The 25,520-nt window shown below is 44.0% G+C and overlaps 1 protein-coding gene across 1 annotated transcript in view; it reads right to left on the bottom strand.

The window, feature by feature from the left end:
- Positions 1-7,955, bottom strand: part of ITGA9 (integrin subunit alpha 9) — a 305,446-nt gene extending 297,491 nt beyond the window's left edge. Inside the window, exon 1 of the mRNA XM_034759490.1 lies at positions 7,463-7,955. Coding sequence (XP_034615381.1) covers positions 7,463-7,641 — 179 coding nt within the window. The 5' untranslated portion in view covers positions 7,642-7,955. The remainder of the gene's footprint in view (positions 1-7,462) is intronic.
- Between the last annotated feature and the right edge of the window lie 17,565 nt (positions 7,956-25,520).

Below are 25,520 nucleotides of genomic sequence, written 5' to 3'. Positions count from 1 at the left end.
AGATGCCAGTTTCCAGAATGAGAGCATGGAGAACTAGCCAGTAGGCAATGAGGCTATATATCCTTCTTTTCATGATCTCAACCTCATTTGCACCTGCGTTATGTTTACCTCCCACAGGGAGTAACCACCACCTTGCTGCTGAATGGCCCTAAGGATAAACAGTTTCAGAAATCAAAGCGCTGTATCTAGCTGGAAGTACAATGCACAAAGAAGCATTGAGTGGTCCCAATGGCACAGAAAGATGCCAAACACATTAGAATCTGTCTACAGCGTGCCAGCACCAATTAGACAGCCATAACTCAAACGCTGCAGGTCCTCTGCACCTCACAGCAATTTTAAGTGGCAGAGATGAAACATCCTATATCACAATAGATTAAAATAAGCAGCAGCAACAGGGCACATACTGCTCCGATGCATCCAAGGATTCCAGTTTGATTCCTTCTGGTCAAAGGCTTCCTTCCCTAAATGTACTGGAGGTGGGGGGGGGAATATTCAATTGGTTCATCTATGGGTAAATCCACTGAATGCAGGGTCTTAAGTGACAGGGCAGTAATTCAGAAGCCACTGCTGGACAACCTATAACTATAGCACCAAATCAGTACTGCCTTTCCAGAGCACCAACAGCAGCTCTCAGTTCAGTGTTTGTGGTCTGTCCAGGCAATACACCAAGACAAACAGGACACTCTTCCTTCATGTGGGTCTCCTCCCCTATTTCACTCTGGATCACATAAAAAGAGTCTCGGGATACTAAGTCATGTACTAAAAACAATATATCAAATCAACCATCAGATGTAACACCACCCTGCATGTTTCAGATAACCACAGTCTGCGGCTAAGAGCAGGAAGCAACAAATGAAATAAAAGCACAAAAATAGAGGGTCATTCCAGTGATAAGAGCTCTCAGTCAGTAGCCATGGAACTATACTGCCTACGTGTGCCCGGCCATGCTGCCACGAAGGATGAGGCTATTACACCATGTTAAACTGTCAGAGAGAGAAAGGAAGAGGAGGAAGGGGGAGAGAAAGGAATTATAAAAGGATTTTTAAAATAAAAAGAATTGGCTAGTGATTCATGTTAGATCATTAACATTTTTGTAAAGGTCAAGTTATTGTTTCTTGTAATAATTTCTCCAAAAACTAAAAAAAACCAGGAAAAATAAGTATTTTATCGCTATTTGCAGAGATTTATTCAAAGCTTCAAAACTATAGCTAAAGGCTAGGAGCTTGTTTAGGCGTGCTTGTTTAGGCTCCAAATGAAAGCAGCAGCTAACCACCTGGTTCCTTGCTCAGTTGAGAACAGTAATGAGGAGGAACTGTGTAAATCTTTCAAGACTTATACTCAAAAAAATCCTCTTAAGAAAGCAAAACAAGAAACGTCATCAGAAAATACGATAACCTGAGAACATGTGATGAAGACAAATTCTTCTCCATCTTGAAATCATGTAAAAATAACTCCAAAGTGGAAATCTCAGTACAATCAACAAGTGCGCTCCTTTTACTGCAAAGATATTTTTCACGCCATTCTAGTGAAGGTTGCATAGCCAAATTCCATTGTAAAGAGTGTGTGTGTATAGATATATATATATCGAGAGAGAGAGAGAGAGAGAGAGTGTAAACTTAGTCATACATGTTTGCTCTGGGTTCACATTTGGTGCACAAAATTTTAATCCAAGCTATTTTCCTAAATTTGATCTTGTTTAATATTTATATATATGAATGATACTTTAGATCAGTGGTTCTCAACTTATTTAATGTGGCCCCCCTTCTTTGTGTCTGTTGTGATTTACGCCCCCCACCCCTCACCAGCCCCCTCTGAAGGCAGAAGGGAGAGCAGAGGCTGCTGGCCAGGGTACCCAGCTCTGAAGGCAGTGCCATGCCAGCAGCAGCACAAAAGTAATGGGGGCAATGTGCCTTGCTGCTGCCACCCCAGGGCTGACAGCAGGAGCTCCACCACTTCCAGGTGAGGGATTGGGGTGGAGAGGAAGGAGAGCCCAAGCCTAGGCTGCCTTCCAGTGAGGGATTGGGGGCGGAGGGGAGGGAGAGCCCACGCGGCGGAGCTCCGGATGTCCCGTTTATCCCTGTCTCCTGGGTATACATGGCCCTTCTGCACAAGCCCCATCCACTGGGGCTGACAGTCAGAGCTCTTAAAAAAAGAAAAAACGCACACAGCTTGTGCCTCCCTTGACATGTTCCCGCACCTCTCTTGGGAGGCCCACCCCATAGTTTGAGAATTGTTGCTTTCAATCATATTTTAGAATGATACATGAATGCTACTTTAGTTGATTAAGACAATGTTTCAGGTTTTGACTCATGAATCTAAATGTCCTTTACCGATAACATGCAGGGACTTAATACAGACTGGTGTTTTGTGTTATATGAAAATGAATGGCCAATACGGAGGTTTACGAATTGGCAAAAATGTATAAAGATATTAGCACATGGGGGAAAGCCTCACAGGTGTAATACACTTCAATAAAGGGACTTTTATGATCAGGACCAAATTAAGGGAATATGGGACCACCAGGCCATAGAGATTGAAGCTGACAACCATATCCAATGTGTGAGGGCATATTAAATATCACAAGAGGCCATAGCCCCATCAACCCGGATTAGGACCTCATTTGAAAGACAGTTCTTGAGTGTAATTCTATTATTCTTGAAATATCTAGTAGCTGATATCATTTAGCACTATTTTAAGAAGATATAAAACTGCCCACACATCTTGAACATGCCTGACTGGTACACAAATATGGATCTTTGGCAAAGCTGGAAAAGATTTAATATACACTGCGGGAAACGAAATTTGGCATTTGCTCCTGGACCTTTATAATTAATACATATGTTAAGATCATGGTGTTACATGTATTAGGCTGGATTCAGCAAAGATGATGCAGGAAAGTTACCACCACTATCCTCCATACAGCTTATAGGCACCTTGAAAAATCTTATGGAGTTGCACTTGTAGGAGCTGCATCTCCAGCCTCTGTGGCTTTTTCTCATCCTCTCACCACCTTTTGGGCTGCTGTTGCTTCTCACATGCTACTGTCCCCACTAAGGAAAAGTTGCAGCCACTCTGCACCATCCGCAACCCACTCCGCCCAATGAAAATCCCACCACCAGGGTTTATATTGGCTTAAACCCCTACTGATTCTGGTCAAGTGTATCACTGTTTGTAGTGCTTCTTTTGTTATGACTAAGATTTTCAAAAGCAACTAGTGGTTTGGGACACCCTCATTTTTGGGTGCTCAAGTTGAGACACCAAAAGGGCCCCCCCATTTTCAAAAAGTGGGAGTGAAGCACTTGATGAAATTCAGGCCCCCTTGAGATGTCCAGCTGGATGCCCAAAAATGAAACCACCCCAAATCACTAGAGACTTTTTAAAATTTTGTTCATGTGTCATATATAATACCTCCAATGAGCTGTTCCTTCTCTGACCCCAGTTGTTATTAAATAGTTTGAACTGAAAAGGATAGAGTCAGTTTAGTTCAGGATAAAAATGAGTTCTGTAAAATAAAACAGGGAGTTACAAGGCCCTATTATTATTATGACTTGTATCATGGTAGTGACAAGGAGTCCCAAGTCATGGCCCAGGACCTCCTTGTGTTCGGTGCTGTACAAACAGAACAAAAGACCTACACAAAAAGTCTGCAGGAAACTTTTACTTTAAATTATTATTTTTTTCTGTAGACCCACATCCCTCTGCAGTGTTATTAACCAAACCTACCAGTATTTTGTTAGTGCAGGAGAAGCAGGAATTGAAACTGACCAGCCTTGCTTCATTCCCCAAGCAGAGTGAAATGCCAAAACACTTTTAACCATGTATGATGTTTGTTTATATCAGTTTTCATAATCTGAGCCACTGTTACCCACACTCAAGCAAGAAATTATATTATTTCATCTCAACAGCATTCCTTTAGATTGGCACTTCATTCCAGTTATTGTGTGTTCCCCATCAATGCATGTTAAGGACAATGAGTAATTTTCAATTTTGCTTTTCCTATCTTTTGTTGGTTTGTGTGATAAGATTAACATTGTTTTAAAGTGAGGGGTTTCTTTTATTTGCAAGGCACTTGCTTCTTTCTTGATACTTACTGATAACTCCTTAATAAGGAATGCTCCATGAAAGTCACCGGGCACGGCGGGCAGAAAGGGAAAGCAAACAAGTATTTGTGAAGCAAAGAATGTGAAAGAACTTGATTTTAAGGGACTAAAACCAAGGCTGAATACATTTATTTAATGCACAGTGTGCCACAGTTACAAATTCAACTGCTAAGTAATCTGTCCATATCTAAGAGATGGAGATAAAGAGACGCTTTGTGGACTGTTTACTGGCATTTATTGTTCCTATGCACATTAAAAGTGACATCAGCTAGGTCAACTTAAAAGAACCCTGTTTAATTCTAACAGAACCCCTGATGCAAATAGAGAGACAGAAGAATAGAAAAGAAGTAAACTAGTCAGTTTACACAGTTTTATGAGATGCATACAGATGTTCTATGTTTATTTATCATTCAAAATGCACCACCCTTCCCTCTAAACATTCTGTATAGACATAGAAGACACACACCCCCCCGCAATCTGCAAACTGCTTTAATCATTCAGAACATATGCCTCACTTCTATATGGAATGCAGACAACTCCTCTTTACAAACAGATCAAACCTATCAATGTTCTATTGTTCACGCCATGGAGACACTGCTACTAAAAGTTTTCCCATTTAACACATCATAACCTATCATATTTCATATCACATGAATTTGCTGTCAAGAAGATGAGCTGTTAAATATTTCCTGCAAAGAAGGGGATTATCTAAAGGACTAAACAAAACACAACTGGCAGTTTTGCACTGCAGAAAAGGGGTACATGCCAGGGGCTATGGCACAACCCTGCAACTTCTCATAAGCCTTATATGCTCCATTGTGTCTTCTACTCCCCCCATCCCTGGACTTTGCAGGATAAAATATCATCACACAATGTCCTATATGCTGACACAACTTTGACCATCCCCTCCCCCCTTGAATTTTTCTGAAGTGATGCCCCTAGTACATGGTGTCCCCCAATTACCTACTAAGTTCAAAATGTCACCAGGACCGGCAACAACTGTATATCAATATAAAAAGGCACTAATTGATTATGGTTTTAGCAGTTGCAGTCAATCCCCATGGATGCTGGGTTTCTTAAGAATGCACCTGCAGGGATGAAGTGCTAAATCAACACCCCACACACATTTCATTCACTTCTCCGAGTACATATCCTGCATGTTCCAGCAGCAACTGTTCACTAGCGTAACCACCGGTCTAAAGCACTTTCTTTGTGGACTACAGTATGATAGAATCCCAATCTGCGGCTTGTGGAAACAGAGACTCACAGGGCTGCATTTCCTCTTTTCGTGGCAGCATTTGAACTCAGGGCAACAGACGAACTTAATAAATAGATTCTATGGGAAGAGATCTTTCTTCAGTGTCCTATACCTGTAACTGAACTGAAACCACAGAGCACATCACCTTGGACTACTTAGAAACTAATACCTGGCTAGAAGATTTGGTTACATTGAATGGCCCTTCTGAAATTCAAACCTTGCTTATTTTTAAATGGTGCCTGGTAGTTTGTGCCTCTGTTGCTTTTCCAGGAGTACACAAACTTCTTCCATCAGACTGCATCCAAGGCAGAGCAAAATTACTTTATTACCATAATACATTCTAAGTACACGTTAGCTGGCCTCAGTTATACTGGAGAGTTAAACAAGAATGTCAGCTCCAGTGCTGTTCCCAAACCACAGTAAGAGGCAGCATTTCTGCAATTAAAGAAAAGGACTTAAAGCCAGGATTAAATGTTCCTCCTCATTGCTGTGAAAACAAAAAAAATCACTGCCTGCTTACTTAGTACCCGCTGAAAGGTACTGAAGGTGCTGACAGATTCTGTGTGCTGTCCTGTTGTACGGATTACTCAGCAAGGGTTGAAATGCAGACGTAAACGTGTCCCGTGACAACTTTTTTAAAACACTAATTTTTAATTTAAAAACTCCTCCTCTAGAATGTGTCTAGGAAGACAACAGTCTATTATTCTGATTCTCTAAAGATCATGTTGGCTGACACTAGAAGCCTTAAATCAGTGGGTGCGGTGGAATCAGAAAATCTGATCCTGCAGTACTCTCCCAATTTCCAGCAACAAGCAGTGGAAAAGCTACTGGCAGTAATAAACACACCCTTGACAGCAGCAACTTCAGTTTAGCTCCATTTTTTCTGCGTCAATCCAATTGCAGGGAGGAACAAAGTAAAGTTCAATGCCAAAAGAAGGATGCTCCCCTCTTACTGTAGCATGGGATTTTAAACCGGTGTCTTAACTGAAACATGATATTTGGAGACTGGACATTGTCCTGTCTGAAGCCAGAGGGTCTCTAAATATTTAGGGTGAAATCCTGGCCCCACTGAAGCCCATGGGACTTTTGACTTCAAAAGCCAGAAGTTCACCCTGAACTTTTATCCCACCACTAATCTTTAGCAGTAAGATAGTCCATGCCACGTTAAATCAGCCTTCACTACTTCTCTAGTCCCCCACCACCGCTGTCAATTGGTCCTCAGAAGAAGCCCCCCCACACACACACACAAACTTATGCACTAGTGACTGTGCTCTAAGAAGAAATAAAGCATATCCCAGTCCAGTCATGTTCTGACTAGGCATAGCAGCTACAGTGTCTGCAGAAAAGCAATATATTTAACTGAAAATTACTAGTAATCTTCTTACTGAGCGAGAGTTTAGCCTCCATGGTGAGTTGAGGTGACACTTCACACTTGGGAAACGGAGGAGAAGACTAATTAAAGGCCAATAGCCCACAAACCAACCACAGGACCATTTTACTATAGGAGAGCTTTCCCCTGCAGCAGGCTCCTCTGGATGCTGCCGAGAAAGAAACTCCCGTCCTCAGAGTGATAAAGGCCCCCAGACCTGCCAAGGCACACTGTTTTGGGGAAGGCAGCCCCTCCTGCAGGGCATTAGACTCACAGACTTTAAGGCCAGAAGGGACCATCGTGATCATCTAGTCTGACCGCCTGCACATTGCAGGCCACTGAATCTCACCCATCCACTCCTGCAATAGACCCCTAACCTCTGGCTGAGTTACTGGAGTCCTCAAATTATGGGTTAAAGATAGTGTGATGTCTCTCCCTTCTTGCCACCACGGATTTAGCTGCCCTGTTTCAACCAGGCAGTTAAAATCTCCCTCATTCGAGTGGTCACAGATATACCTTGAGACAGCTGCAATATCCTGAGCTATCTACTGGGGAGCGGGGAGAGAAGAAACGGACTCCACCTGGCTTGGAGCCGGGGAATCTAAAAAGGTGGGGGATTGAGGCCGGAGGGGAGGCGGCTGAGAGGTGCCAGCGCCACTTCCAAGTGGCACATTCACGTGCAACGAAAGCAGCAGCAGCTCCCCGCCACAGAGCCAGTCCCTCTGCCCTACTCACCAGCGGGTATTATCGTAGTAATGCTCCAGCACCGAGTATCCAAAGAAGGAGCCATTGGGCCCCTGGTAGACCACCGGGTGATCCAGGTCCACGTTGTAGGAATAAGCCAAGGCCACTGCTATCAAACCCACCAGCACTTTAAACCAACTCCGCTTGGCCTTCCACTGGGGTCCAGGCATCCTGCGGGGCAGGGCAGGGAGCGCCTGTGCGGGTGAGCGCCTCTGTCCTGGGGAAATCCAGCGCCTGCCCCCCTCACTGCAGGCAGCCCGGGGTGCGGGGTGTTAAGCTGGAGTTGAAACGAGCATACAACAAACAATCCAGCCCCAGCCCGTGGAGTCCCAGGAGCTCCGGAAAGCGCCGCGCAGCCCGCCCGGTCCGGCTGAAGCCTGCAGCGGAGGGGGCTGGGTGGGCTGCAGCCAGGGATTCTGACTCAGTCCTGGAGCAGCCAGGGACTTTTGTGGCCGCCTCGCGGAGACGCTCCAGTTCGCTCCAATCCCCGGGGCGCAGGGAGTGGAGACAGAGCTCCCCTGCCTGGGACAGCGCCGACCCCAAAACTACAGCGGCGGCGCCCTCTAGCGGCCGCAGCCTCGGCTCGTTCCCTCAGCAACGCAGCACCTTCGCTAGCTAAGGGGATGGATCCCCTTGGTGAGGGGACCCACGGAAATTCTCTCCCTCTCCTTCTATATCCCCTTTTACTTACTTACTTACTTTGTGTGTGTATATATATATATATATATATATATATATATATATATACACACACACACACACACACACACACACACACCCTGATGCTCGAAAGCTTCCCCTTCAGGGAATGATTTCCCACTGCTCCTTCTGTATTTCTGGAGTTTGCATTATCACTTGTTCTGTACATCAAGGTGCACTATTTACTTCAGCCCTCAGCGTCCAAAACATGTTGTAGTTCCCCTAATGGAGGAATTACACTCAACAGCCCTTTTTCTTCCTCCCTCTCTCAATTGTTTCATTAACAACAATACTTGGCAATTCTAAAGCATGTTTAATCTTCAGAAAGACCTATGAGCTCAAATAGCTCAACATTCCTGTGAGGTGGGCGCATTCACCCTGATTTACAAATGGGGGAACTTAAGCAACAAGCAATTAAGTGACTTGCAGAGACAATTGAGGGAATCAGTGGCAAAGCTGGGATTCAAAAAATCAGAATTCCTGGCTTCCATTCCTGTGCCAAGCGGACTGCCAGCGGTACTTCAGTAGCAGCAGCATTCATTCTGCAGCAGTTTATTTGTAGAAGGAAGCCATGGAAAAACCGCCTCCCTCTTAATTATCGGCTCCCCGATTGTACATGTTTAATAGCTTCCCGTCCAGACAATGTGGCCCTCTTCTTTAGATATTATGCTATTTGCATTGTCAAACCTCTGGTGTCGCATACCATGTTTATATCAATTCTGTCCAGATCCTTACACCTGCACGCCAATCTGCTTGACTTCCCCTTCATGCTCAAGTCAGTCACTTCATCTGTGTCCTGTCTTCACCTCATATACCTTTTCCTGCTGCTCATTTTACACTCAAGCTTACAACTATCAGTCACCCACACACAGCTGGACTGATCCCAGGAAGAACTGTGAAGAATTGACATGAGAAAAAAAAAGAGTGAGTCAGAAAACTGAGGGCCTAAAAATGTTTTAAAAAATTACTCCTGACTCATTTTAAACTTCCCCCACTGTTCCTTGCATCCTTCATTGGGGGGCATTAGCTGCACTGTGAGAGGCAGGCTTCATTTTGTGGGGCCTGATCCAAGTCTCGTTGACTAGAATGTGATTCTTGCCCATTCAATGGCAGATCAAGCAGGCCCTCATTAATGATGTATTTATCACTGTTCCTTTATTATGATGTATGACCATTTAATATATTATGTTCATAGATACAAATATTTTGTATTCCATGTATATAAAGGCAAAGATATGACAGACAATGAATGTTTTCTAAGATTGTTTGAGAGTAGCATAATGCTTAACAAATAGGGTGGAGAGAACACTTTTCCACACCTCTAGTCTTTAGCATATGATCAAACCTATGTTTTTAAAAGCTTATTAAAAATGTTAGAGGAAAAAAGTTTATTTTTCAGTAAAAACCATGCTCATTTAGATCATATTAACGATATTCAAACCTTAAAAGAATGAACTTCATGAAAAGATTGTCACAGGACTTTCAGAACTGTGCGACCAGTATGGATAAAAGTAATCTGGTTGAGGAGGAAAGTCAATATACACTGATCAGGCAAATTCCACAGTCGACATGCAATCCCATTAATAACACCAAGCCAAATTCTTTGCATTTTGAAGCAGGAAAGCAACAGGACTTTCCAATTAATTATCCCGATTACTGAACAAAGCTAAACAGCTCTCCAATCAAATTAGAGGAAATGGGAGCTGACACATTAATTCTGTGGAGAGAATGTTGGACATCTCCATTTCCATGGGGAAGAGAGAAGCTACATGGCTGGATTAGGTGAACAAAACATTGGCCTGTCACCATGTAGAGCTCACAGGAGAGCTTGTCTTCTAAAAATGGCATGAGTGGAGGTGTGTCCGTCCATAAAAGAGATCAGCTCCCATTGCGTGGCAAGGAAACCTATTCAGAACATGGTCTAGACACTTGACTTCCAGCCACCTCTTTTTTTGGGAGGGGTGGAGGGCACAGTGATTTTGCATGGCTGGGGCCTGATCCTGCAACATCTAAACTGATACAAGTTTTGCCATTGGTTTCAGTGGGAGTATGATCAGAATCAGTGTCTCCAAGTCAGGACATTTTCTTAAAGGAGATGGGAAAATTCATATTGTAGGTTAGTCTGAAAAAAAAACTGTCATGAATTTAAGCATTAACTATTGCAGGCACACCTAATATATGGTCACTGAATGAGTATAAAGCTAAAAATGAGGACTAAGAAAAAAGGTATACATATTTTAACACCTTGAGCGCACGTGCCAAACCTTTATCATGAAACTAGTAGAGCTGGCTTTAACTATCTTTATCTACATCCATCTGGACCTATTCTGTCTGCAAACTTTCTTGTTTATAGATCTCTAAGTACCTACTTAACTGCCATATACATATGGATAGATACAAAAGCAGATTAGGTAAATCATACCTGTAAATCAAGGCTATAATTATAGCCTTGTGGTGTCTCCATGAATCACAAAAGGAGAACTAGTGTTATTACTCTGTATTACACTTTTGCTTTAATTCTACCACAAGTCATTGAGCTAGATGAATCTTCTTTAGGAAAACATCCAGTCCTGATTTAAACACTCCAAGTGAAGTAGGATTTAGTTTATGGAGATTTACCTTACCAGTCTGTTCAATGGTTAGTCATATCCTTCTGTTCAACTCTACTAAACATTTGCAATTTTATTTTCAGTTTGAACTTGGCCAATTTCAACTTCCACTTACTGGACCTTGTTATGCCTATGTCTGCTAGATTAATGAATACCTTATTCCAAGATATCTACTACTCCCTCGGAGGGGTGATTATAAATTGTGATCGACTCACCCCTTAAACCTTCACTTTACATGGATCTCCTTTAGCCTAAGGCACATTTTCCAGTCCAGGCTCAGCTCAAGCCAGTGTGCTAAAAATAGGAGGTTTGATGTTATGGCACTGGCGGTGGCTCATGCTAGCTGTCCAAGCCTACACCCACCCGACCTCCTGGGCCCAAGCGTGGGTAAGTGGCCCGAGCCACTACCAAACGCTGCAGTGTCCACACTACTAGTTTTAGCACACTAGCTCAAGCTGAGCTTGCACAAGTCGGTCTACCCGGGCTGGGAATCACACCTCCCAGCTGCAGGTAGACATATGCTAAGGTAAATGGGGATGACAACTGTGTGTGCAGAGTCATTCCTATCATGTCAATCAGAGAGCTAGAGTGCTAGTCACATTTGAACTCTGATCATTGTCTTCCCTCCAGCATCCTACTCACCAAACAGAAAACCATTATCAGAACCTTGGTGTGCTCTGTCACTAACAGAGATATTCAGATCTCTAGAATCAGTGCACCACAGCAGTCAAGTGACTAACACCTTCACAAATTGTCCCCATTGGTCTACAGGGGTCTCCTCATTTTTCATATTGCAGGGGTATAAAATCAATTGTTTTAGATAATTAAGGAATTCAGGTTTCAATACCATACATTTAATGGGGTGCCTGCATTAACCTTTCTAGAGCCAGAAATAAATGCATAATATTATTAACTTGGTGGTTGTTGTTCCATTTGGCTGCAGCTAATTCTCTGGAGCAAACGTGAGAGTAAGAAACTATCAAATTATTGGTATTGTTACTTCCTGGTGTTCACTCTTTTGACTGTTTGCCCTTATCTTCCTTGAATAGCTCTACCACAGATTTTCCCATGTGGATTTTGAATCCGAAAAGCTTTTTCTAGGTTCAAGAGAGGGTCAAGACAAACCTTTAGCCAGCATAGGAGGCAGTTATTTAAGCAAACCACTCTTCCTCAAAGTCCTTCAATAAAAAACAACATCTGGCGGTTCAGCAATATTTTCAAACCCTCGATTTTCATAGGTGAAAATCAATTGTCCCTTTTAAGCATCTGATAATTGTTATTCTAAACTGTCTTGCTTCTGCAGCATCAGCTCCAGTTTATGAGCCAGGTATATTATTCTTCAATTGTTTTTGAAAATTCTTTATTTAAGTGGGACTTAAGTAGTGGATAGGCCTTGCACTGGCCTTCAGCATAGGGGTGAGTTTGATCCACTGTGACTTGGGGCCCACTTCTACCCCAAAGAAACTTGTAAAGGGGTAGCTGCCCTCTAGCACCCCCTTGTGGGCAGGGATGCCTCTGCAGTGCCCTGCCTCTGGTAGCCTCCCTCTGAATGGCCCTGTAAGCATGCCAAAGGACTCTGACTGTATTTAGTATTAAACCAGCCCCACAAAGGGATGCAGTAAGCGCTGAGAAAGTCCCAAACCGTATTCTCTACCTGAAGCCATCAGTTCCCAGCTCTCACTCAGCCCTCTTGCCCTGCCTCAGTTCTCTCAATCAGCCACACTCCTACCTCTTCCTGCTGCTGTTTATATTAAATCGTTTGGTTTCCCCTCAGGGAAAGTGCTCGTCTTGTAATCAGAGCTGGCTCAGCCGCAGGCCAGACACCCGGTTACATAACTGTATAATTAAAATATTACACATTATCCTATACAGCATATTGTTATACACCTCTACCCCAATATAACAGGACCCGATATAACAGGAATTCGAATATAACACGGTAAAGCAGTGCTCTGGGGGTGGGCGGGGCTGCGTGCTCCGGTGGATCAAAGCAAGTTCGATATAACACGGTTTCACCTATAACGCGGTAAGATTTTTTGGCTCCCGAGAACAGCATTATATCGGGGTAGAGTGTATTTCTAAAATGTTTGTTATCATCCACACATCTGTAAGACCTAAAACTCGGCTGGAACTAAGTAGAAAAAGATCTCCCAATCAGGTATTATTTTCCTTTGATAGAGCTTTCTTCAGTGAATCCAGATCCTGCATTTCAGCACTCACTTAATAGACCTTGATTCAGCAGTCCATCCTTACTCAAGGTGCTTAATCAAGCACCTACTTAACTTGCTTAAGTCTTATTGACTTTAGTGGGACTTCAGGGCATGCCTAAAGATAAGCATGTGCTTAAAATACTATGGTTCCCAGCTCATTAAAGTATCTGTGTATACTCCATGGGTTGCTAATGGAAAATAACTCCTGGAACTCAAATTGATTCCCAACAACATGGGTCAGTGTATTTTATGTATAAACAACACACAGAGTACATTTTCACACATCATACTGGAAATACAAAATGTGTATAATGTAGTAAATATAGTAGTAATATAAAAATAAAATGGGAGAAACATTTATATCGAATTGCTCTTCTGTTTACTAGCAGTGGTTTCAGTAGTAATGCTAACTAGAAAAGCACATTTTGATTTCACATTGACATCAGTGGTATTAGATACTTAGGCACTCAAAGCTGACTGAATCTCATTACCACAGCACATGGATCAATTGATCAAAAAGCTTTTATCATTACAATCTGAGTAGACATTTTTTATTTGGTAACATACTGTAATAGAACCCTTTATTTTTGATTTATATTATTTAAGTGCCTGTCCCAGGCTCTACAGATAAAATCTATAAAAAAAAAACAAACCACCCAGCAATGTATTCCAAAAATACATGTAAAAAAAAAATAAAAAAATCAGCTAGCCTATAGTTCAGCATTGCCTTCTCAGAGACACCCCCTACCCAATCTGTGATTAACTCAGCCCTCCCCAGAGGCACGAACAAATGGGCCTGCTTTAGTGCATGCCCTGAAAGTCAACAGCTTTGGGATATATTAGACCAAAGTGGGAGAGAGTTAATTCCCAAATCAATGACATGCCAGCAGACCCATCTCTTTTTAAACTGGAGTGGGAACAAGGGGAATCTAGTTCTACCACCTCCACTGATCATGACTGCAGTTGTACTGCACAAGGAGACAGGCTGTAACTGAAGTACGCAGGTCTGAAATCAGTCTGGTCTTGTTAGGTCAAAACCAAGACCTCAAAACTCTGCCTGGAAACCAATAAGCAACCAGTGCAGATCCTCATGAACTGGTGTCATGTGATCCCAGAAAGATACTTGACTCAGCAAACAAATTGCCACATTCGGCACCAGTTTCAGTTTCCAAGATGACTTAAGGTACAGCCCCATGAAGATCATGTCATAGCTGTTTAATCTGGAAGTGACAAAGGCATGGATCGTGGTAGCAAAAATCTGTATCCAAGAAGAAAGCTAGCAAACTTCTGATCCAGTGCAGATGAAAAAAAAGCCATCCTGATCACAGATAGTATATGATAATCAAAATGCAACCAGCAATCTAACAACCACCCCAAACTGCCAACTTATATAACAAATATCACACACATACACATACAGTCAAAATGGCTGATTGAATATTTAGCAAATGAATTTGCTATCATTATCTCAATCTCGCTTGGCCCGATTTGGTAAGATAACTAGCTAGCTCTCATCCATGTCTCAGTTTTAAACAGACACTGGGTAAGATCTGTTGAATGTATCATCTGTATCACTAGAGATGGAGACAGAGCTGCGTGTCATCAGCATACGGAAGGCACCATTAACCCATTACCTCTTCACCAGAAATGGGCAAATTGTTCGAGCAAATTTCCCTCTCCCCCCCAAAAAAAATGCAGGTTCAGGTCAACTGAAACATTTCATGAAATTTGTGTCAAATTCACAAAGTTGTTTTGATTGACTTTTTTTTCCTAATTAGAAAAAGCTGGGAGGGTTTGTTTTAACATTGAAATATTTTATTGTGACTAATTTTCTATTCAAAATTACTTTGATTTGAAGCTTACTTCACTATGAAAAAAAATAATAAATAAAAGTCCTCAAATTAAATTAAGTGTTTTGCTCAACCAGAATTAAATTCTTTTTGGTTTGCTGAAAAATGAAAAGAAAAAAAGAAAAGTGTTTCAGCTAGACCAAAAACAATTTAAAAAATGTTTTGGTACAGCTAGTGAACCAAAAAAATCCGTTATTCACACAGCTCTATGCTTACTAACCCTTTTAACAGTCTCGTATACATTCTGAAGGAAGAGATGAACCGGGTAGCACCCCACATGAGAGAGCCTTCAGGTTAGAGGAACAGCTGCCTAATACTACCCTATGGGACCTCACAGAGAGAAAAGAACAAAGCCATCTGAAAGCAACCCCATCCACACACACCAGTGGAGAGTCAACACCTAATGACCAATGGGACCAAAGACAGCTGATAAATCTAGTATCACTATGGACAACTGTTCTTCATCCATTGCCAGGAGGGGATCAGCCAAAACCACAAAAAGCGCGTTTTCAATACCAACTCCAGACTGACAAGGATTCGAGTCACTGAGACATCCAGGTATTGGGAGTTCTTGCCACAACCTTCTTAATCATTTTAACCCAAACGGAACCTCCCTGTCCACAACTGTTGTCTCCTTTGCTCTCTGCAGACAGCTGCTTCCTCCCCTCCCCAACAATCCCTGGGACAATAGGCAATTTTGGAAGGAAAACAAATTTCAGCCTGTAAACTAAGGGTTCAATCCTAACTCCCATTGACTTTGTTCTGTTTCGTTATGTGCAGGCAGAGTAGACCACATTGCAACCCTCTCCGTGACTCATCCAATATCTCTGTAGTGCTACCATAGGAATCTTTAGAACTGCTAGTTACAAAAAACTAATCCATCCCACTATCTGAGCTATTGTTCTATTCCAAGTCCTGCAGGTGACTCTGACATGATGAAACCCACTATCAGAGATCGTAAACCATTTCCTACCCTGTTCTAACAAGAGAGATAGGAGCCCTATTCTGTAATTAAGTGGACATTTAAAATATTACCATGTCACAGGCTGCTCCACTCACCGCTGGTCTGGCACCTCCTCCTGGTCACTCTAGGGATTACCTCTCAAGGCTAACATCTCCATCTGCAGTTTGCACACCGTCACTCTGACTCTGATCTGCAGCACCTCTCACTCCAGGACCAACAGTGTCCTCTTCATGCCTTAGTCCTCCAGGGTTCAGTCCATCAACAGTCCCAGGCAGTCCTCCCATTCACTGCCCAAGTCATGGGTGGAAGGTGAAGCTTCCCTTTGCCACGCCTCTTCCGGTCAAGGCCCCACCTCTGCTCTCAGCACCCCCATAGCCCTGGCCCAAGCTGGGGGGAGAACTCTCTGCCCTGACTGGAGCTCCGAGCCCCTCCCCTGTTCTGCCCCTTCTGCCTGCAGCCCTGCATATGGTTCCACCCCCTTCCTCCCCTTTCCCCATGGCCGCACCCCATTCCACCCACAGCTCTGCCCCCATTTTGCCCTCACCTCCCTCAGCCCTGCCCCCACTCCGCTTCTTCCCACATACCCCAGGCCCCGGCCCCACTCCACTGTGGTCGTGAGACCAAAAAAGGTCTGTGTCCCTGTGGCAGCTCCAGGACCACGGCAGGGAGCAAGAGCTCCTCTAGCCCCAGGGCTGTGGTGAGGGGAGATTTTTCTAGGGGGGCTCAAATCCACCACTGCCCCCCTAGTAGCACGAGACTTGGGGAGGCTTAGCCTCCCCTCACCTCCATTACACACCACCCATGACCCCATTGCCACTCCCTCAGGCCCACCCTCTATGCCGAGGTGAAGTCTAAGGATGCTCAACTTAGCAGTTCTGGGCTTCCTCTCTTTACCCTCGCTGCTCCTTCCCACCACTCTGGTTCCCCTTCTCTCCCTGAGAGTACCAGCTCCAAAAACCCCTCCTCCCTTTTCCCAAGGAGTGACTAGTGACTGGACCCTTTCCAAGGAGCCCTCAAACACTCCTCTCTCTCCCCAGAGAGTGACTGCCCTTTCTCAGCAGCCCCTAGTCTGTAGCCCCCTACCTGACTTTACAGGCTCTGCCTGTTCCTGCACAGTTGAGCCTGTTCCTAATCAATCTCCTGCTCCCTGACTCCTGCTCCAGGTGCAGCCTCTGGAGTTAATTGGTCTATTCCATTCAGTCCTGTGTGGGCTTGTATTCTCAGGGCCGGCTCCAGGGTTTTGGCCGCCCCAAACAGCCAAAACCAAAAAAAAAAAAAAAAAAAAAAAAAAAACGACGGGGGCGCGCTCGCAATCTGCGGCGGCAATTCGGCGGGAGGTCCTTCACTCCGAGCCGGAGTGAGGGACCGTCCGCTGAATTGCCGCCGAATACCTGGACCTGCCGCCCCTCTCCCAAGCGGCCGCCCCAAGCACCTGCTTGAGAAGCTGGTGCCTGGAGCCGGCCCTGTGTATTCTTCTTACACAGCTTTTAAGCTGATATATCACATGGCTTTCTGTAACAGTAGATGTGGGCTACAGCTTAAGACAAAAGCTAGTTGATTTACGTTTTTAAAAGGAAAAAGTGGATTTCTAAAATTCATTCTAGTTTAAATCATGAAAACTAAAAAGTATTTAACTCTAAAGGGCCTGATCCAATTCTGTTGAAGCTGAAATAAAGGATTCCACAAGACTTCAGTGGCAGTTGGATTGTTCTGGGCCTTAGTCATTAAGCAGTGCTTGATTCCAAACTTGTTTATTTTATTCCAGTAAACCACAGCAAAAGGATAACAAGCAAAGGGCAATCACTACACAGATACGTATATATAGAATACAGAAAGCTTGTGAAATACAGATTATATGGTGGATCCTGTTATCATACCATTTTGCAATCACCCTGGGTATTATCAAACTTCATTTATTCATAATCCAACCAGAGCCTCTATTTTCCCAGCTAACTTCTAATTCTAACTTAATTACCCAGAGACAGTGTTGATCACATGACAAGTTTGGGCCACTTGTCCAAAGATCCAATTTACAACACAGCTTTCAAACATTTTGCAGGGAATTTGTATCACATCTGCTTTTTATTAGCTAGCCATGCAATGTTTATTATTTCACATGTTAACTATCATACAATACTTGTGTGAAAAGTTCAGATGAACAATAACCTATTTATCAAGTCTGAAACAGCCAAACCAGTTCACCAAAAAAATGACACATTTTGCAGTTTTTGTGCATGTGCACACTAAGCTTGATTCCTTAACTAAGTAATTTGGGACATACAGGATCCTGTTGTGACCCATTTATTCCTAAATTGCCTATTATGTTATGTCTAAATTGTGGTATGTTACACATATACAGTAGTTCAGAAACTGTAAGACTCTATAGGATTTATTATTGCTAGCATGTGGAAAAGGTATTGCCAAGAGAGGCATTGTTACCAGGCTTAGGAAGGAGATTGAATTGGAGAGTCTGGATGATGGGAAGACAGTGCTATCAGTGGCAAAGAAAACCAAAGTGGCAAATTCTCTGGTGGTGTAAATCCACTAAAGTCAATGAGGTTATGCCAGCACAGAATACCCTATTCACCATACCCATGATAAAATACATATAGGCAAAGAGTGTGAGGGGAACTAGGAAAAGTGCAAAACATATAATCGACTATAATTTAAGAGAGATGTTGTCACACCACTGGCAGTGTGAAATATAGATCCTAGGATTGATTCTGAGATCCTACCATTTTGCAATTTCTCTGGGGTATTACCTAACTGCATTGATTATAATCCAATTGTAGCATCTATTTTCCCAGCTCACCTCCAATTTTAATTCATTTACGCAGAGAGTCAAGCAATGTTCTGGGAGGAAACGACGACTAGCTTAGTGGTGCAAGAAAATTACAAATATTTTTGGGTAAAGGTTGCAATTTTGTGTGCCCAGCCATTTTGCCTTTTGTGAAACTTTCATATAATGTCACACAGAAATTAAAACGGCATTTTTACATTATGCTGGGGAAATTTGTCTTAAGTCTGAACAAATTTTTTAAATCTGAGTTCAGAAAATGCCTGGGTTTTCTACATAGAATAGAAGATGGGATTGTGCACTAATGTGCCAAAAAGCGCAAAGTGAAAATGAACAGTACTGTCTGCCTGTTTCAAGTGACATGTTTTTAGCACCACTATTCCAAACAGAGCTGAACCTCCTCTGATCCTCCACTTGCTTCTGTGGAGATTTCCCAAATGGCAGCTGCAAATGTAGGTTTTTTGAAGCAAAGGTTTAAAATGCAGCCACTGACTATCACACCAAGGTGCAGGGAACAACAAATGGCTCAAATTCCAGCCCAATCACTGACTCTATAGCAAACCAGAAACTTTACAGTTTAGACAAATGATGTGCCTGCAATCAATCCCTCCTCCTTGTGTGTGGTTAATAAAGTTGCATATCCCAGACTATGGCATGGTAGCCACACGCCACGCTTCCACCTTCAGTGGAAGGGAGGGACCTCTGCACAGAACAGCTCATATGATCAGGGCCACAGTTAGTAACAACGTCCATGAAGCTATTTTCAGGGGATTCATTTAATTACTTCCCTGGCAAAATGAAAAATTGGTTTAGGCTCACGTCCATCCCAACATGTGATATTAAACAAACTTTGCCACGCTCATGATTAGCTGGCAACAGCATTGACATGACAAGTTAATTCTCACCTTGTCAAAAGAGCATGAACAGGAGTTATTTTTACCTCCTTTTGTCTACCGAGTTTATTCAGTTCCTTAACTATAATTCCATTCCTGAAACTGCAAGGGGCTGGCTGGAAACCATCAAGCTCCCACAGCCACAGAAGGATGTATATAACAATACATACATTGAATTCTGCTAGTAGTCAATAGAAAAGCTTATCTAAAGTAAAGACCAACTTCAGCTTCCTCCTAGTCAGCATCTCTCCCAAACCTTTACATTCAACCTAAAACTCAGTCAATAATGTCTTAATGCATTTCCCCTCTTTAGGGGTCTCTCCCCACTATATGAAGCACCCAGCAGTGCAGCTGTGTTTTGTGGCTTTTATGCATACCATCCTCTCCTCGGGCAAATGCTTGTTCCAGTGTGATGATGACACAAACACTGGGAACAGTCAAAGAGGAGAAAGAGCAAAGAACATTTAATATAAAACAATAGACACCTGAATTTCAAATGGTGTTTAAAACTGGGAGTTGCTCTGGAACTACTCCATATGAAGCCAGTCAGGACTCTGGGAGAGCATTCCTCCTCTCTCTGAGCATACTGTCGCCAGGGCAAGAAGCTTACACAGCTTCGACCTTCCTGAGTCTGACCTTGGACCATTCAGCATCACTGTCTACACCGTGCTCTTCCCACAGCAAGTCTGCCCGGGCTCCTGGGAAAGCCAGAGGGTCCTGCACCCAAATTCCGCAGTCAGATGTGACTCTCAGCCAGCCGGTAAAACAGGTTTATTAGTCAACAGGAACACAGCATAGGACAGAACTTGTTAGCACAGAAATCAGTGATTTTCAGCCAAATCCATCTTGGGGAGCTCTGGGCCAAAAGCCCTGGACTCCCCCTCTTCTAGTCCCCCCCAGTAGACTGCCAGCTTCCAGTAACCCGACCTCAGACACCCCCGTTGCTCCTCCTCCTTGTCTTTATCTCGTTTCCTGGGCAAAGAGTCACCTGGTTGCATCCGCCTCAGGGTCTCAGGTTATCAAGGGCACCGGTCATAGCATATGTGCAGGCAGCTGGAGCAGCCTCACCTGCCCCAGAGGTCTCAGCCAAAGTCACACACCCCTATTCCTACCACCGAGGTATTGGTGCAGCACACAGGGAAACCGAGGCACACACAGTATTCATGCAAAACAGTAAGACTCACATAGGCTCAACAGTAAGGCTCACATACAACATAACAAGGGAAAATCCCCACTTCGTCACATCTCTCCCCTCTTTGAGACCGAACGGAGTGGGGTCGCTTTAGCCAGTGGCCTGGGGAAGTTCAGTCCCCCCTCTCCGGGGCAAAGCATCAGCTATTACATTTGCACTCCCCTTAACATGGACCACCTCCATCTCATACTCCTGGAGGGACAAAATCCACCTCAGGAACTTGACACCGGCAGCTTGCATCTGGTGCAGCCACAGCAGGGCAAGTGGTCAGTGCACACAGCAAAGCGGCACCCAAATAGATCCAGCTGCAGCCTTTTAAGAGCCCACCCCAGGGCCAGGCATTCTTTCTCTATGGCCGCATAGCTCTGCTCAGGTACATGATGGGGTGTTTCTCCTGCTTTGCATCAGTGTGCATCTGCACCACACCCAGCCCAGTGTCTGAGGCATGGGTGAACACCATAAATGGCTTGTCAAAGTCTGGGTTTCCCAGCACTGGGCCCTTGACCAGATCCTCCTTCAGCATGCAGAGAGCCCTCTGGCACTGCCTAGTCCATACCAGCTTGTCTAGCTTACCCTTCTTGCATAGCTCAGTGATGGGAGCTGACACAGAGCTAAAGGGGGGCACAAACCTCTGGTAGTACCCTGCCATCCCAATAAAGGCCTGGGCCTGTTTCTTAGTCTGGGGAGCAGGCCAGTCTCTGATCGCCTCCATCTTGGCCGGCTCTGGCTTTAGGTAGCTGCTCCCCACCTTGTGGCCCAAGTACGACACCTCTGCCATCCCCCCCTTGCACTTTCCAGCTTTTACAATCAGCCCTGCATCCTGGAGGCGACTCAGCCCCCTCTTCACCTGGGACACACGGTCCTCCCAGGTCTTGCTAATGACCTGTAAAATTCTCCATCCCCTTCAGTAACTGATCGACCTGATGCTAGCAGGTGACCAGCAGCTCCTTAAGGCCGAAAGGTAGGACCAGGAATTTGTACAGCCCCAAAGGGGTGACAAAAGCAGGTTTCAATCTGGCATCTGGATCCAAAGGCACCTGCCAGTAGCCTTTGGTGAGATCCCTGGTCGTGGGGTACCGAGTCACCCCCAACTTGTCTAGGATCTCATCAGGCCTAGGCATGGGGCAGGCACCAGACACGGTGATTGCATTGAGCTTCCGATAGGCCACACAGAATCGGATCAACCCATCTTTCTTGGGAACAAGCACCACAGGAGAAGCCCCGGGACTGGTGGATGGCTGGATCACCCCTAAAGCCAGTATGTCTCTGACCTCTCCCCTACAGGGCCTGGGCAGTGTTTCCTGTTACTCTGAATGCGGAACACCTGATGGGAGGGCCAGCTCCCGTCTTCACCCAGTGGACAGCTCAGTTAGTGAGCCAAGGTTGGTTGGAAAACAGCTGTTGGTCTGAATGCAGTACCTCTCACAGAAATCAGTGACTTTCAGCCAAGTCCATCTTGGGGAGTGCTGGGCCAGAAACCCTGGACTCTCCCTCTTCCAGTCCCCACAAGCAGATTGCCAGCTTCCAGCAACCCAACCTCAGACATCCCCATTGCTCCTCCTCCTTGTTTTTGTCTCGCTTCCTGGGCAAAGAGTCACCTGGTCGTCACCTGGTTTGCATCCCCTTCCTCGGTCTCAGCCAAAGTCAGCCCTATTCCCACCACCGAGGTATTGGTGCAGCACACCGGGAAACTGAGGCACACACAGTATTCATGCAAAACAGTAAAGACTCACATACAACATAACAAGGGAAAATCCACACTTCGTCACAGTTATCTATAAATGCATGCAGAATGAAAAGTCAATGGTCACCCAACGAATGCCTGGGGCTGCACTGCCCTCACTGAGAGAAGACCATTTGGGTCCCAAGAGAGAATTCTAGAATGACCACTAGTTCCTCAGAGACTCTGCACCACCATGCAGGAGGTTTAAGTTCAATTTCCTGCTCCCAGAAATGGAAGGCTGTGTCTATTCAGAGTTTTTCTTAAAGTTTCTCACCTTTGCGACTCCACTAGTGGTAACAATGGTAGGAGTTCTAGAGAAGACAAGGAGTTGGCGTTTTGACAACCATGTTATCTAACTCCGCTCAAAGCCTAAATGATATAGTGGTAGAACACTAGTGGCCACCGGTACCTTCTCTATAGTAGAGATTACAGTAATGCTACCCCTCCAGTGGAGCTGAGCAGTTGGTTCTGCAATAGAAGAATACTTAAAGGCAAAAGTCAGTATAGATAAGGCCAAAGAGACTAGCACTGCAGCAGGTGAGCTTCACATCGATAAGTGTCTCCTCTGCCTGGAAAAGGACAGCTTTAAAAGGCTCCAAAGGGAGTGCAGTGAAATCCTACTTGGTGTCCTGTAGTTTGAGGAAAGGGACAGACCATCCAGAGTTTCCACTAGAAACTATTTCTCCCTCAATTTCTTAGATCTATTCAAACCCTGGGCAGATCTTACATTTAGAGGGGATGTGAGACTCTCTGAAGCAGTGGAAGCAGCTTGCATATCTATCACTGCAGGGAAAGACCTATGGAACGTCTGGCAGGGATTGAAGCCTAGTGTTTTGGGCATAACCTGTGCTCAAGACCAGGGATCAAAAGCCTCAATCAGGCAAAAGGAAGGTCGGGGATGGGATGGGGGAGAACCTATTCAAACGCACAAATTATGCTAAACAAAAATACTGAGAAAATAAAGACATTGTAGTGGTGAGGCTAGCTAGTGAACACTGCAACACACTGTTGCAAGCCATAGGCAGCTGAGAAGGAACTGGAGTGGCAGCAAGTCCACCCGTCCCTGTATGCCCTAGTACCAGAGCATGACGGTGTCTAGGGTGCAGGTGTGGACCTATGGACATTGCTGCCAAAAATCTCCCATCAAGACTGCCTGGGCACACTCACATCCTAACATGGAGCACCCACAGGGACACTACTCGAAGAAGACCTTTCTACATAGCAATTCCAATACACTCCCCTCTTGCACTCTCCATTTAGCGCCACCTTTGGTCTCTGAGCCCAGCCTTCACTATGGGGAGGGCCGTTCTTCCATTCTTTTAAGGGCATGTTACTACACATGTGACGCACTAAGCACCCACAATGAAAGTATATACTATTGCAGATATTGTATATAATGTGCTGGGTGGTATACTTCCTCCTGTGCTTGCTTAGGAACAATATCTGCATCTACTTAATTGCTCTAATTCAGTAAAGTATCACAAATCCTAGGGACAGTTCTATTTGAAGTGAAAAGAGGAATTTTATATCAAGATGTAGGAGAAAGAGTCCTTGATTTTAATCTCATAATTAATCTGCGGAACAGTTTGCCACAAGACATCACCGACAGCAAGAATTTGATAGGATTCAAAAAGAGGATTAGACATGTAAACAGAGCAAAGTACCAACAATTACATTAGATAGGATACTATTTTTAATAACTCACTTCTGGGCATAAACCAGTTTGGAAGGAATTGGGAGGAATCTTCCCCAAGAGGTTGCTTATTTTATAATTGCACGCTGCAAGATTTCTTGCACCTTCCACTGATGCACCTAGTAACAGCTATTGTCAGAGTCAGGCTATTAGAAAGGATAGACCACTGGTCTGATCCAATATGACAATATTTCAGTCCGTGTGGGAAGAAATTTTTCTGCATAGTACCTTTATAGATCAGCCATGATATGAACCTTTTATCCTGACTTCTATTTCCCTTTGTACAAACTTCCTACTTAGCCAATTCATTTCTTCCCCATTCAAATCCTCATTTTTCAATTTTAAAAATTCAGCACAGCTTCTCCATGAATTATGGTATTCCAGAAACAGCAGATCGATGTGAGAAAGATCAGCAAGTTCAATAAAAAGCTGCAGAAAATTTCTTCAGGTCATTAACTGAAAGTTTTTAACCATAAATGTATGCTAACTTTGGTGCATAGAAAATGACTTTTATAAGCTTCTAAATACTGCTTGCTTGACTGTTTTGATTACTCTGTAAAAGATATACTGCCTGACTCTAGTGAAAAAAACCAACCTTTAAGTGCTTCTGTTCAAAGCTGGGCAATGAATAATACCTTCAATGCAAGAGCTATTTTTCTTGAAGACAATGGGTAGAAATTCTAGATGTGATAACACAGGGCTAAGTCCTTTCTAGTGCTAATAAAGCTGCCATCATATAACCAGTGGTAAATATGGTATATGCTGCCCTGTTTGCCCCCTTTTTATTTTAGTGAATTTAAATGCTTGTGAAAAGCACTTGAGAATAAAGTCACGTAGCCACAAAGAGAGATATTGGTCCAACAGTGAAGGCTTCTCCAAAACAGCCCTGCCAACATGCTTCAACCCTAGCCTATAAGGGGAGGACAAGAGAGATGGAGGTAGCTCAGTCTCCATGTCCATTCAAGTCTTGGTCTCTCTGCTGAGATCATTAGCCTCCCGCCCTCCCCCCCATTGGTTATGAGTGTAAGTGTAGTGGTGGCTTTTGTGATGGGGACGACAGCAGAGTAGGAATTGAACAGAGACTTTCAACAATTTCATACTTCACAGCCAGGTAGTGATTTTTGGTCTCAACTGACCTGGTCTGGTCTGGTTTGGAACCTGTAGCCCAGAGAGAAAAGTCTTCATACCCTACACCATCATCCATTATCCCAAGGTAATTTATATCTACATTGGCATTACTAGCAGTGTTTTAGTATGCTCTAAGAAAAACAAACGCCACCACATTTAAGGTGAAACACTCAAGGCAGCACCTTTTCCACACTCATGCTCCGTATACATTTTTCTTTTTAAAATTCTAAAATAATTGCATGTTTATACATTCTTTTATAAAGTTCTGGAATTAATTTTCTTGAGTTTTAT

Source organism: Trachemys scripta, chromosome 2 (genome assembly GCF_013100865.1).
Source record: "Trachemys scripta elegans isolate TJP31775 chromosome 2, CAS_Tse_1.0, whole genome shotgun sequence".
NCBI classification, from domain to species: Eukaryota; Metazoa; Chordata; order Testudines; family Emydidae; genus Trachemys; species Trachemys scripta.
The sequence above is the reverse complement of the archived record's forward strand: the minus strand, read 5'-3'. Positions and strand labels throughout refer to the sequence as shown.